General features: G+C 39.0%; 1 protein-coding gene across 5 annotated transcripts in view; it reads left to right on the top strand.

Annotated features, from left to right (window-relative positions):
* The window catches only part of PCSK5 (proprotein convertase subtilisin/kexin type 5), a 442,283-nt gene that overhangs the window by 76,759 nt on the left and 350,771 nt on the right, over positions 1-14,753 (top strand). For all 5 annotated transcript variants that reach the window (XM_087444465.1, XM_014794699.2, XM_087444466.1 and 2 more), the window contains exon 3: positions 5,549-5,662. In XM_087444465.1, coding sequence (XP_087300591.1) covers positions 5,549-5,662 — 114 coding nt within the window. The remainder of the gene's footprint in view (positions 1-5,548; positions 5,663-14,753) is intronic.

The raw sequence follows: 14,753 nt of genomic DNA, 5'->3' as shown, positions 1-14,753 counted from the left end.
TAGTTCAAAATTCACAAGATATTAAAGGGCATGCAGTAAAAGGTTTCCCTCCTATCCCTCTGTCTCAGGCACGTAGTTCTTCCCCAGAAAGCAGCCAGTGTTATCAGGGACTTTTGTGCATAATCACTTCAGAGAGATGCAAAAATTGTAGTATCCTTTATAGTCTGTTTGTACCTTCCCCTTTTTTTTCATTTTAAACTATATCATGGAGACTGTTCTCTGTCAGTACATAAAGTCTATCTCATTCTCTTTTATGATTGCATTGTACTCTACTGTATTGATATGTCATTATTTAATTCCTATCAATATATATATTCAGGTTGTTTACAACTTTCAGTAATTACTAGCAGTATTTCAGTAAATAACCTAGCATATTTACACGTGTAAATAAATATGTAGGATAAATTCCTGAAAGTAGAATTACTTCTTTTAGAATTTCTGTAGATATCGTCCCATTACTTTCCATAGAGTTGTACAGATTGGCATGCCCATCACCATTATATGAGAATGACTGTTTTATCATGCCCTCACTAATAGTGTGTTATCAATATTTAGATTGTTTATCTCTGAAAGGTGAGAAGTAGTATGTCTGTATAGTTTTAATTTGTTTTTGTCTTTATATGCATGAAGTTAGGCATATTTTTGTATGTTTAGGAAACTTGATTTACCTTTTCAGAGGTTATTGTACTCTTATCCTTTGACTGTTTTCCTATTGAATTTTTCTCTTATTGATTGTGGAAACTCTTTATATATTACGGAAATGGCCTTTTGTCCATGGTAGGAGCTGTAAACTTTTCCCCAGTTTGTCTTTTACCTTGCTTTTGAAGTGTTTTTGCCATGCCAATTTTTTTTTTTATGTGGTTGAATTTATCAATTTTTCTCAATCACTATTTTTTTTTAAAGATTTTATTTATTTATTTATTTTCCCCCCAAAGCCCCAGTAGATAGCTGCATGTCACAGCCGCACATCCTTCCAGTTGTTACACTTGGGACGCGGCCCCAGCATGGCCGGAGAAGTGGTGCTTCCGTGCGCGCCCGGGATCCGAACCCGGGCCGCCAGCAGCGGAGCGCGGCGTACCCGACCGCCAAGCCACGGGGCCGGCCCATCAATCACTATTTTGATTTGTATTATACTTAGACAAGCATCTTTCACTCTAAGGTTATTTTTAAAAATCTCTCATATTTCTCATGGTACTTTTATAGTTTTGTTTACTTTTACATTTAAATATGATTCATTTGAAATTGATCCTGATGTAAGTTGTGAGAATGGTTTCAATTTTATTTTTTTCCCCCAGTTGTTGTTCCAACATCATTTATGAAGTAATCTGGTTATGAAGTAAATCCATCGATTTAGCATAGCACCTTATCATATACTATGTTCTTATATATTTTGGGGTAATTTCCTGACTTCCCATTCCATTTCATTGATATATCTATAGACACTTGCTACCAGTATATGTTTTAATTAATTTGCTTTAGATATCTTAATATCTAAAGGGCTGATTCCTCTTCACTGCGGGACACATTTTTAAAATGACACCATAAATTTTTTTTTTATTTCAGCTTTATTGAGGCATAATTGACATATAAAATTGTAGGATTTTTAAAGTGTACATTGTGGTGATTTGATATATATATATATATACACACTATTAAAGGATTCCCATCATTTGGTTAATTAATATATCCATCACCTCATGTTTATCTTTTTGGGGGGTGGGGTGAGAACATTTAAGTTCTACTCTCTTAGCAAATTTCAGTCATACAATACAGTGTTATCAACTGTAGTCCCCACGTTTTACATTAGATCCTCAGACCTTGTTCATCTTATAGCTTAAAGCTTGTACCCTTTATCACCTCTCCCTATTTCTCCCACCCCCCAGCCCCTGGCAGCTACTTTTCTACTGTTTCTCTGAGTTTGACTTCTTTTTTAGCATTCACACATAAGTGATACCAGGCAGTATTTATCTTTCTTATGATACCACAATTTGTTTTCCATTTATATTTATGTAATAACTTATATAATGTATATGGGTATTATAACATCTTTTTTTCTCCTTTTGCTGACAAATTACCTTCCCCATGTATATAGTATCAGAAAGTTGGTAAATTCCAAAATAATGAAATATGAGTTCAGCTGAGATGGAGAGGGTAGGCTTCCCATAATCATCAGTTAATATGCTTTGCTTGACCAGTGAAATCCGATGAAAGAGAACATTTTTAGACAAGGCTTCTGAAGAGGTGAATGCCCAGTGTTGACTTGGACCACGTGGGGAGGAGAGCTCTGTGAGTAGAGGGAGGGAATGTCCTTAAAACCATGTAGCACATGTGTGTTGAAATTAATGGAAGATAGACTGATGATTTCAAAGGTCCTGTAGCTTTATACTGTGGATTAACTGCAGTTCCTTAATATATAGGAAATAGAACTTTTAGAAGTTAAACCAGTGAGGGAAAGCACACAGTTTTCCTTTTCTCCTGGGCTGACCATAGTTTTAAGAAAATGAATTTCTAAGTATCTTTTCTTTACGTTGGATTTCTTGGCAAGAAGTGACATCTGTGCAATGCATTACTTTTGAGCTTTTTCTTAATGGGTTCAAGGACAGGCATATGGATAATGGTTTAAAAATATAAATATGGTCTTTCCAGTCATAGAAATCTTCCGATCCAAAAGGTGCTTTCCCGCTTTCCAAAAAATCTAGGGCTGTATACGCATACTCTAAAGCACTGAGGCAAAATACATGGTATCTGACACTAAAAAAAACCCCACTGTACTTTTCTTCAGTATTGCAGCCCTATGATCAGACAGAGTTACTTATAGTCAAATCTAGATGCCAAGTTTCTGTGTCACCTTCTAGCCACCAAGCCCTGTAACTAAGCATTTTTGTTTGGTAAAATTACAGAAGAACGCTGTTTGGTAAGATATTTTGTTCTATTTTAGTACCTACAGTTCATCTAAGAAAATGGTTGTCACTTGGTTTTCTCACATACTTATCCCATTTGTCTACTGTGTGTGTGTATGTGTGCACAGGGAGAAGTGCGCTTATAGCGTCATTGTAGAAATGGTTATCCACTCCCACCCCAGGATAGACTTGTGCTGAGCTCTAGCAATCTCTTTATCGAGTCCACACTAAGGGAGATTTGACACTTTCTGGTTTGTGCACACATATATGTTGGCAGTTTGGAATTTAGGGAAGTTCTGTTAGGAAAGGCCACTGCCAATATAAGATTAGATTGAAAAGAATTCTGTCTAAACAGATCTGCAGCTTCCTTTTACCAAGCGTGCAGATATGAACTTGTTCAATCTTATTGGAATAAGACTTATAGATAGTAATATAAGGATTGCAAAATAATTTGCATAGTCAAAATTTCCATAAATAGTATGATTAATATACTGATGGGCTTGCGTCAGATGTTATTCATGGAGATAACGACATTTTTATGAAGTGGAGAATTGTAGAATACTTGCTAAATATTCCTTGGTAAAATATAAGTCCTTCAAAGGCAAAGATTATTCTTAGTCATCTTTACATTCCCAGCACAGTGTCTGGGAATAAATGAATGAAACACATTCCTTGGAAAGATTGTTTGAAATGAAGAGATTAAAATGTTTCCTGGAAATAGAAATAGTCCATGCATGTCAATGCTTGCTGTTCCACTTTGATGGAGAAGGAAATTGATTTTGTTCTGTATTTTTAGAAACATGGTCACTTAAAAATTACTCTCTTCATTAAAAAAAAATTTACACACATTTTTAATGCTACATTAGTTTTGATGTGATTTCTAAAAATCAGTCTCTTGAATTAAAGAAAAAACAAGATCCCTGTTAGCTTTCCTGATAACTATTGTCTAATAGTTTAGAGAAGTAATATGTAATACCTTTTATCCAGTATGCCTGTGTGTGTGGGAGGGGGGATGGGAGGGGGTGGTGGTGTAGAATGATTCGGTGCCAGAGAGTCATTTGGTCTAGATTAATTAAAACAGGAGCAGAAAAACTTTCATTTTCCAAAATATCATTTTTCATATATTGACTTTTTTTCAGTACTGATCATTTTGCTTAAATTACCTATCAGAGAAGGCACATATATGATGCTTAGCTGTGATCTTAACCATAAATAGATTTTATATTTACTTAGCAGGCTATGTGATTTTGTTTGCCTTGTTAGTGATGTAACTAGGAATTCACTATTTAAATTCATCTTGCATACCAGTGTTCTTGTTGAACATTGGTATCTCATTTCCCAATATGAGAATCATAGAAATTTATGAATTTGACTTTTGCCCTTTTATTTATAGCTCTGCATTTTTAGCTTGTTAATCAGTACCTTAGTATCCCTTCTCTTCCAGTAATCTTTAATCAAGTAGGCAAGAGAGGTTTTGAAATCTTTACTAATGGGTGGCTATGGAACCACAATAGTGGACTATAAAGTCCCCCCACCCCACTTTTAATTCGTTTTTGGAGAGTAGGGATAAATGATAGACTAGGACATTTTAGAGTCTTGTGACTAAATTAGCTTTGGCCAGAGGAATCAAACAAAGGAGAATTTAGGAACAAATTGTAGAATGCCACCAGGGCTGGTACTGCATTGGAGATGTGCCATTCAAAATGGAACATGCCTTTTTTATGTTGCCATAATGATAACCTGTTTTTAAAAAGACTCCCATATATATCCCTACCATTTAGGTTACAATTCTTTATTAAACTCAAAGTTCCCAGTTGCATTGTTTAAGCAAAAGTTGCAGCTAAATATTAAGATTTTCTCAAATGTGGTTGGTTTGAATTTTAGAGCTGCAAGGAGCCTATGGCTCAGGAAATTGAGTGAGGTCTCCAAATTTGTGCCAGAAACAGGTCTAGGGTTTTGGTTTACTGATTTCCCCAAATAGCACTTTTCCCACCACACTATGTTGTAGAAAGCTATTCTTAAAAAATTTGGTGATCCTGGAGCATTTGGTCCCAGGACAATTTTAATTTGATGTGTAATCCTAGAACATTAAAACTGTTGACACATAGTATAAGGCAGGGGTCATAAACTGTGGCCCATGGGCCAAATCCAATCTGCCACTTGTTTTTTTACGTAAAGTTTTATTGGAACACAATCACACTCATTCATTTATGTATTGTCTATGGCGCTACAACAGCAGAATGAGTAGTTGCAACAGAGATCATATGACCTGCAAAGCCTAAAATATTTATTATCTAGACCTTCATAGAAAAAGTTTACTAGCCCTTAACATAAGGTAAGGATGAAAAAATTAGCTTAAAAAATTAACACTATCAATTTGCAGTAAATATGCTTTCTGAAAAAGCTAAAAGGCTAGCATGTTGTTGAGAGAGAGAAATGGTCTGTCATAAAAGACTAAAAAGCCTACCAGCATTAAAAATAAAATACAAGTAGATTCTGAACCCCTGGACTCAGAAATTCTAGTTGCCAGAATGAAGCCTGTGACTTAAACAGAATTGACTCAAGACGGGAAATGCGCAGACTGTCACTTATGTTGTGCTAACCCTGATGGAACTTGAATACTCACCAAATGTCCTTTTTCTTGGCAGGTGGAGTGGATCCAACAGCAAGTGGTAAAAAAACGGACCAAGAGGGATTACGACTTCAGTCGTGCCCAGTCTACTTACTTCAACGATCCCAAGTGGCCGAGCATGTGGTATATGGTAAGCAAGCCTGGCCTGGAGCGGTGTCATCCAGTTTCGTGTTGTGCAGGGAACATCTGTTGGAAGTGGGAGGACACAGAAACAGTGACTAGGGACTTACTCCTGGTTCAAGACCCACCGTTTGAGATTGGTTGATGGCCTATGATGCTTTCTGGATGTTTTTTGAACTTAGCTCTTTGGTTCTAAGGAGAAAGAGAAGGGAGTTCCAATTCACAGCAAATCTATTTGAGAGCTTACTCTGTGCTTTCTAAGTTTGGGCCAGAGGATGAAAAAATATACTAAGGTACAGATACCCTTAGACCTATCAATTATCCTGTTCACTTCTGATACACATTTACTCCACCTTGAAACCAGTCTGGTTCATGGATACTGGCTCTTGGAAATCATTGAAATGACTCTACTGGTAAGTAACAGATTCCTGACTTAAGTCATCGCATATGTGCCTTCTCACTTTAGGTAATAGTTTTTACAACTAGACTAGGAAAAAACTAGTTGGAAAGTGTTTTATTTGTAGCTGGGTCAGTGGTTCAAGCAAAAACTTTCAGTGAGGGAAATGTACTTAACATCTTGGGAAGAGTGATCCACCAGTTCACTTGGCATTGCCTCCTTTGAGAATATACTTCTCTAGTCATAGTTTGGACATAGTTTTATGTCCATGCTCCCTGAGAAATTGATTAGAATATGTTACTTATTCTTAATCATGAAATCCATATGTCACCAGTTTGTTATATAATCTACAAAAAGACCTTTACTTTTCTCTTTCTTGAAAATCTTTATTGCTAATTTTTGCCAGTGTATTTTCCCCTAATCTACTTTATTTTCTGCAGTCCCTGTCACTGCTTATCTACAAATCCATGGCATTTCACATACCTGTCTCACGCTCTTCTGCCTCCTTGCCTTTCATTCTTTCTGCCTGGAGTGTTCTTCCTGCCCTTCCCCACCTCCTCGGGTCAGGATTCTCCCATCCTTCAGAGCCCACACCTGAGGCTGACTGCTCCAGGTCTCCCATGTCCTCATCTGTTAGCTTTTTTCCTTCCTCTGCTCTCCTGGTCCCTCTATTCCTGCCACTCATGGCATCCTTCACTTGGCACTTTGTTTCATAGTTATTAATATATTTTTTAAATCTCCTTTGTTATTTTGGGGGTATGTGACTTATATGCCCCTCAAGAACCTAACGTAGCACCTTGCAACACTAGGAATTTGTGTGTATTTGGAGATGGGTGAATGCGGCTGGCATTTCTCCCAATTTCCCTTTTCTTAGTCTTACCCAGAAGTGGAAGGTTGTGGAAATATTTTGGATCCCAAACAGAATTTTACACAGAAAACTCTTTTTGTGTGTATGGGAAAAAAAAATAGGAGCTACAAAGCTAAGTTCAAAGCGAGGTGCGATTCTAAACAGCATTTGAGTAGAAAGCACCTGAGTGGACAGTAAGACACTTGACAGCTTATTAGCTCCAAGACCAAGAAAGAGTGAACCACAAGGGAAGGCATTAGAGTGAATGTTGGCAGGAGCTAAGGAACTTTGTCTGTGTTGACAAAATGATAAGAATGTAATGGGATTAAGAGATAGGATGGAGGCAAAAATCCTTCTACATCCCTTTATAAGGCCAGGGGGAGGGAGACTCTCTTTGCCTTACATTTCTTCTTGCAAGAAAGAGCCAAATTGCTGACTGCATATGTCCCAATGGACTGTGGAAGGATCCGGCAGCTTTCTCTGATGGTCTTATCAGTCTAGTGGGGCAGGTTGGGCTCTAGTAGGAACCATGGCCAAGGTGACTCCAAAGGGTCAGTGCCTGTAGAGCAAGATCTCTTCACTCTCAAGAACCACTGCTATTTCTCTGGAAAGTCTCTTTTGATACAAAGACAGGTTGAGGGAAGAGCTTTTGTTTGGCCATTCAAAATGCTGGATGTTTTTCAACACATATTTGGTAATAATAATTCAAATAGGTAACATTTATGGAGCACTTACTATGTGCAGGCAGTGTGCTAAATACTTCATGACTATTTTTGCAATGAAGTGCGAACAAAAAGTGTCTGTATGAATATTGGCCCTGTTATAAGAGTGAGGAATCTGATGCTCATAAAATTTAGGTCATTTGCCTAAATATACTCAGCCTGAAAGTGGTAGAGCAGAGCTGCCAAACCAGCTGTGGATGCGAATCCACAGGGTTAACCCGGCATCCTGTTCCCACTCTTCTACTATTTACAAGCGCCATCATAAGGAAGACGCTACTCTAGCCCTCTAGGAACTTCTAGAGAAATGGCTAAAATACAAGGTAGAATGATGGGTGCCATCAAGGATGAACAGAGTATCTTGGGACAACCAGAGTGCTTCAAAGCTTACTATTAAATAATTACATTTCCCTTAACAAGAGGGATGGGAAATAAGTTATATGCCTTACATTCATCTGTTAGGAGTAGTATGACAGAATGAGAGCCAGAACTTCAAATCTGCAAACCTGGATTCAAATCCCCTTTGCTTCACTTAATATGCCCATGACTGAATCACTTCAACTCTCCTCGACTATAAAATAAGAGTATATAGCTCTTGTGTATGAGTTAGCTATTGCTGCATAACATATCACAGAACTTAGTTTTAACACAACAATTATCTCATGGGTTCTGTGGGTCAGGCATTCAGTCAGGGCCTAGTAGTGATGACTTCTCTGATTTGTGAAGTCTGGAGCTTCAGCTGGAAGACTCAAAGGCTTTACTTGAGCTGGAGGATCCACTTCCAAGGTGGCCTGGTCCCACGGCCGGTTTCTCTCTGTGTGGGCCTTGCCACAGGGCTGCGTGAGTGTCCACTTGAGATGGCGCTGGCTTCCCCTGGGGCAAATGATCCAAGAGGTCTTGTTAGAAGTGGTGATGTCTTTTATCCTCTAAACTCAGAAGTTACAGACAGTTACTTCTGGAATTTTCTATTGGTGACATGTGCCAACTCTGATTCAGTGTGCAAGGGGGACTACACAAGAGTATGTATACTAGGAGGTAAGGATTGTTGGGAAGCTCGTTACCACAATTAAATGAAATACTGCATGAGAAGCCTTTATCACAGTGCCTAACACTAAAAATCCCTCAATAAATCTGAATTATCATTATTCTCTGACTTCTTAATTACAATACATGCTATTTCCTTTTTACCTGTTGTTTAAATTGCTGCTAGTCCAGGAAGAGTGAGACCGTGTGTCCAGTGGGCATTCTTCAGAGCACTCTGGTGACACATCAGTGATACAGCTGAGTCAAGTGCTCATTTCCTCCTCCTGTCTTTTTCTGAGCCCTGGGCCCTGCTGCAGTGTTTTTGAGGGCTGCTTGGCAAGCCTCCACCGGTCCTGCCTTCAGCTCGTTATCCTGGGTCCAGTCCTGTCATTCTGTATTTATCACAGGAGAATGGAGATTAAAGAGTGGCATGAAGTGTGCCTGAGTGTCTCTTTTAATTAATTTAAAAGCTTTGCCCCTGTCGTTCCTCCCCTTGGAAACTGGTGTGTGAAACCATTATGTCAAGCCTTGAGGCCTGGGCGATATATTCAGGGGAATGTGCATTTACGAGAGTTTGTTACGGAGATGATGGCTATATAATTACTCCTCTGTCCTGAAACACTGTGCTCAGGCTTCCAGGAGTTTGGAGGGCCCAATCCTAGAAATAGAGCTCACTTCGTGTTGCATCGACAAACTTTTCCTGCATTACTCTTTGTCTGGCATGGTGGCAAGCACTGGGGAGTTAGGAAAACATGACTTGTGCTTCCTAAGAAGATCAGTAAGGCAGGAGAGGAATATATAAGCAACAACGAGAGCTTGCTGGGCAATGACTCCTCCCTAAAAGTTTCTCCAGGATCTCGTACTCATGTCCAGCCATTGCTCCTTGGACTTGGGGCTGTAATTCTTGCTTGCAGGTTTGCTTCTTCCCTTAGAATCTCCTGAGTAACTTTTAAAAACATACCCAAGCTTGGGCCCTGCCGTCAGAGATTCTTTATGTTTTAGTGAGGGGGTGGGGCTCAGGCAGTGGGATCTCATCAGCAGTCCCTGGGTGATTCTAATGCCCATCCAGGACTGAGAAGCGCTACAGCTGGGAATCCTGGGTTATTCACTGCCCGAGTCTGGTATGTGGTAAATGCTCAATAAATGGTAATCGAATAAATAGGTGAGTAAACTGGAATAAAAGCAAATCTGTGATAATCTCCATAGTAGAGAAAATAATTGCTCACATTTGTTGAGTGCTTAGTATGTGTCAAACATTTTGCCAAACTTTTACATGTATTATCTTATTGCCAGTGTTCCAGTGAGTTAGGAACTATTATCATCTTTATTTTCCAGATGAGGAAATTAAAGCATAGACAAGTTAAATCACTTGTCAGAAGTCATACCATTTACCGAGGGCAGACTCTGTATTCAAACCCCAGTCACTCTGACCCCAGAGGCTAGACTTCCAATGTCTACACGTGTGGTTCTCAAACTAGCAGGCATCAGAGTCATCTGGAGGGATTGCTGCCCACCCCTCTCATGCCCCCCAGTGAAGATCTGGGAATTTGCATTTCTATCAAGTTCCCAACTGATGCTGATGCTGGAGTCTGGGGACCCCTTTGAGATCTCACTGCTCTACCATTCTTTAAACACGAGGTTTATGTGAACATGGCTGGGTTCCATCTTCCCATTATCAGCTAGGGGGAAAAGGACTTATAAACTTATGGGGCATTTTAAAGCACACTTGGTCAATTTAATTTGTTTTTCTTGATCTCATACCTTTTTCTTACTGACAAAATTTTCTGTTTGGGAAGCTGGTGGCTTTAATAAGAGAAGATATTTTGCTTTACTTGCACTGATTGAAAATACCCTTTGCTTACATATTCTTGTAAGATGCTTCCACAGACAAAGAATGTCTGATAAGAATGGTTGTGAAGATTTGGCCAAGTCTTTGGGAACTCGGTGTAATAGAAATGGTTTTCATGGACCGTTTTGAGCCTACTAAAGAAAATTCAATTTGACTCTAGAGACAGCAAGGCTAAGTAAGGCTCCTCCTCAAAGGGTCTGGGAATGCCAGTGAGCAAAGTCAGGGAGTCAAATATTTTAAAAATTATTATAAAATATTTAAGACACACAAAAAATTTAAAGAATACCATAAACACCTGTTCACCTACTGCCAAGCCAAGGAATAGAACATTATCTGTGTAGTTGAAGCCCCCTGTGAGTCAATCCTACAGAGTTAGCGCAGAGGCTGAATCTGAAACACAGTGGGGGCGTTCCCCCTTGTGGGCAGGACGCTTCTCTTTGTAGAAGGGGTTATTCCCTTTACAGGAGATTTACTTTTTTGAAGTCATCATAAAGCATATATTCATACATGAAATTCATACTCTATTAATGAACAGTCCCAAGAAGACAATCTGGAAATGAAACTGGGATGAAAATTTAAGTTTAGTAGAATAGCTATTTTGTTCCTTTAGTCATGTAAATTTGCGTTAAGGAAATTGCTGTAGCGTGTATGGTATTTCTTTCTGGTTTTTTTTTTTTTGTGAGGAAGATCAGCCCTGAGCTAACATCCATGCCAATCCTCCTCTTTTTGCTGAGGAAGGCTGGCCCTGAGCTAACATCCATGCCAATCTTCCTCAACTTTATGTGGGACGCCGCCACAGCATGGCCTGACAAGCGGTGCCTCGGTGCGTGCCCGGGATCCGAACCCGGGCCGCCAGCAGCGGAGCGCGCGCACCTAACCGCTACGCCACCGGCCCGGCCCCTGGTATTTCTTGTTTAACTGTTAAGAACTAATAATGATTTTGGGGAAACGCATAGTAAATAACTTAAATTTTTTTTTCCTGCCTTATGGAAGACAAGCTCCATTCAAAAGAGAAAAAAGTAAGGAAGGGCTCATGAAATCTTGCTCTCTGACTCTTAGATACTAGTAGTATGACTGGTATTCTTAACTCATCATCTTAGCACAGTAGAATTTTTGGTAATGAATATTGGGTGGCCTATTCAATATGCATTATTAAAAGCCAGGCTGTAACAAATGGGCTTACTCTTTGATGCACTACCTCAGATTTCATGAAAGCTCTCTTGCTGGTTTTTCTGAGGAAAAAAAATCATATTTGTCGATCAGCAGAGTGAAAATTAGCTGCGTTTGGCTATGCGTGTGAGGCATATCTGCTAAAAACTATGAACTAGCTAGGATAGTAATTGTGAAAAATGATTTTAAGCCACATGGTTCTTCCTAAGCCAGCTGGATGGTGTTCAGTACTCCAAGAGTTTGAGGCATTGCTGTTTCTGTGGTTGGCACACATTTTTCTAATAATTTATACTGTCATTTGACTCCAATAAAATCTGGTGGAGTTTGTAGCGTTATTGTCCTGGCAGCTTGGAAATCATCCTTTTAAAAGACCCCATTTAGCTGTTTTAATTGAAAAGGCAACATGGTGCAAATCTGTAACCGCATGGCATGTCTTGATGCAAGCGAGAGGCCTTCTGAGAAAGGACAGACCCAGCCAGGCAGCAGATGACTTACTGGTAGAAACTCCTGGGGGTTGAGACGCAGTTTTGGTGTCCTGGTATTTGCTTCGAACTAGCTCTGTGTCCTGCAGAAAGGTATTTTCGCTCTTTCAACCTGAGCTCATCTGAAAAAATGAGCAATGTGGACTAGATACTTTCTTAAGTTCATTCCTGCTTGAACTTCCACTACTTCCACTTGTTGAGTCTAGGGAGAATACATACCACCAATGGTCCCATGTCTTGATTTCCAGCTCAGACCCACCCCATGAGCTCCCAACTGCAGTATACCATGCTTTTGTTTGATTACTACTTCAAACTCAATATATCTCCTGTGTTACGGGTCCCCAAGACCACCCCTAGGTTTGGTGATTCACTGGGAGGACTCACATGAATCAGCCTATAGTCATCTTCATGGCTATGATTTATTTCTGTGAAAGGATACAATGTAAAATCAGCAAAAGAAAAGCCACATGGGGTGAAGCCCAGAGGGAGCCAGGCTTAAGCTTCCAAGAGACTTCTCTTAGTGGAGTCAAAGAGAAAGCACTTAATTCCTCCAGCAATGAATTGTGATAACATGTGTGAAATGTTGTCTAGCAGGGAAACTCACTAGGCACTCAGTGCTCAGGGTTTTTATTGGGAGATGGTCATATAGATACCCAGTGCCTACCATGTATCAAAATTCAACACTCTCAGAAGGTATACAGCAGAAACCATATTGTTTGCATAAACAGTTCAAGGCACAATGAGACATTCTTAGGAGGGAATGGGACGAACCCTCCCCAAGTCCAAGTTCCCAGATGCCGGCCAAGGGTATTTAGAGGACCAAACATATGAGTGGCTGAGTTGAAATAATAGCTTCTCCTTTATTAAAACTTTGTGTTCACTGAATGAATAAATTAACACCAAAGAAAAATACTCATAAGTGATAACTCCAACAAAAAGCAAACTTGAATCCCAAGTATGGTGCATATTTGTTTTACAGCCTGGAAAATCCCAACTGAATCAGAGTTCCTGTGAGGCAGCTGTTTATTCATGCATGCACATATGTATTCCTTCATTCATATTTAGCAGAGATTTATTTTTTCCCCAGCACTTACAATGTTCCTGATACCAAGGATAAAATAGTAAATGGTGCCTTTTTTAATGAAGAGTAAGTGGAGCATTTTATGGGCAGAAGTTTGGGTAATTTTAGTCAGTTTGCCTAATCAGTTGATGGTAATCCACTGAGAGTGCTGTAGCAGAATGCTAATTGGAACTTGCTGATTAACTCATGATGATTGTGATGATTTCATTATCCCACATGATGGTTGTGGTGGAAGTCAGTATATTAGGAATGTTAAGTTAACCTGTAATTAACTAGTCAAAGTGCTTCTAGAAGAGGTCAGTAATTAATGATCCACTTAGAAAAATCATTTCAGAGCATAATCATTCTTGCCTGGTGCAAATTATTACAACCTGTATGATTTTCCTTGAGCAAGACATAACTTATTCCATACTCGTCATTTATCTTCTCAGCTTTACTTTCAAAGAATAAAAATATATGGGTAGTCTGGCTCTTTGGGCTTGACTCTAATATGATGAAGAGTTTTAGTCAGGATTTTTCTTTAATTAGTAACTCATTTTCTGTTAGAGAGCGGATAGCATTGACCCTTGAGCTCACTTAATCTGTGGTTGTCTTCTTAACATGTTGATTCAAGTTCTGTTATCAAACAGTTTCTCTGAATTCCTCATTTCTCATTTACTTTTCACCTAGTATTGGGGTTAGTTCTAGTGATCAAGGCACATTTTTGTTTAACCTGTTTCTCTGCCAATAAGTAGGGTTCTCTTAGTAAGCACTCGCTAAATGTTTGTTGATAAGTAGGGAGGAGAGAGTAGGTCATTTAGTCTTCATCGCTTTCCACATTCACAGAACTGAGTTTGGCGATTCCTGAAATATGATGATGCCTTCAGATGTCCTGTGTTGAGAATTCAAATTCTAAAATTATCTGAGATGGAGGCATCTGGAATGTTGTTTTTCCTTAATTTTGGTTGGCAGTGAACTTGGCTAGGAAATTAATGGAGCAAAAGAAATGATTCTTAGCAATCCAGTGATGAGAAGAATCAGAAAGAAGAAAACGCCTAAATTGCCTGGGGAGGAGAAAGTAATAACCATCTTCAAGTAGAATGCACATGCACATCAATGTGATTTTTCCAGTTTCTCAAATGTAAAAAAAAAAATCTTTGGTAGACTGTCTCAGCCTGGGGATGGGATCCTAGGCTAGCAATGGATAATCCAATATGCAAATGGTACAAGCCAAAAGAGCTGCTGCTCACCAGATAAAGTCAAATTATAGTGAGACAAGAAGAAAGCTATAAATTCCAGAAACAACCTTTGATTACTTAATTGCATAGGTCAGAATCAAAACTGGGTTCATAATGCAAAAGTGCTATTCTTGATGGTAGATGATGTGGACAAAATAAAAAATGCATTCACTGATTGTTTTTTCCTTGATTAAAAGGAAAAGAGCCTGATAAGAAACCTAATTTCTTCCTATATGCTAAGGAAAAAAAAAACCAAAAAACCAGTTTGTATGGTGTCTATTCAAATATTTGGTATAAGATCTACAGAATAATCTTA

The sequence above is a fragment of the Ceratotherium simum genome, chromosome 20 (assembly GCF_057802395.1).
Source record: "Ceratotherium simum simum isolate JZ-2026a chromosome 20, ASM5780239v1, whole genome shotgun sequence".
NCBI lineage: Eukaryota > Metazoa > Chordata > Mammalia > Perissodactyla > Rhinocerotidae > Ceratotherium > Ceratotherium simum.
This window is presented reverse-complemented; position numbering and strand designations above follow the sequence as displayed.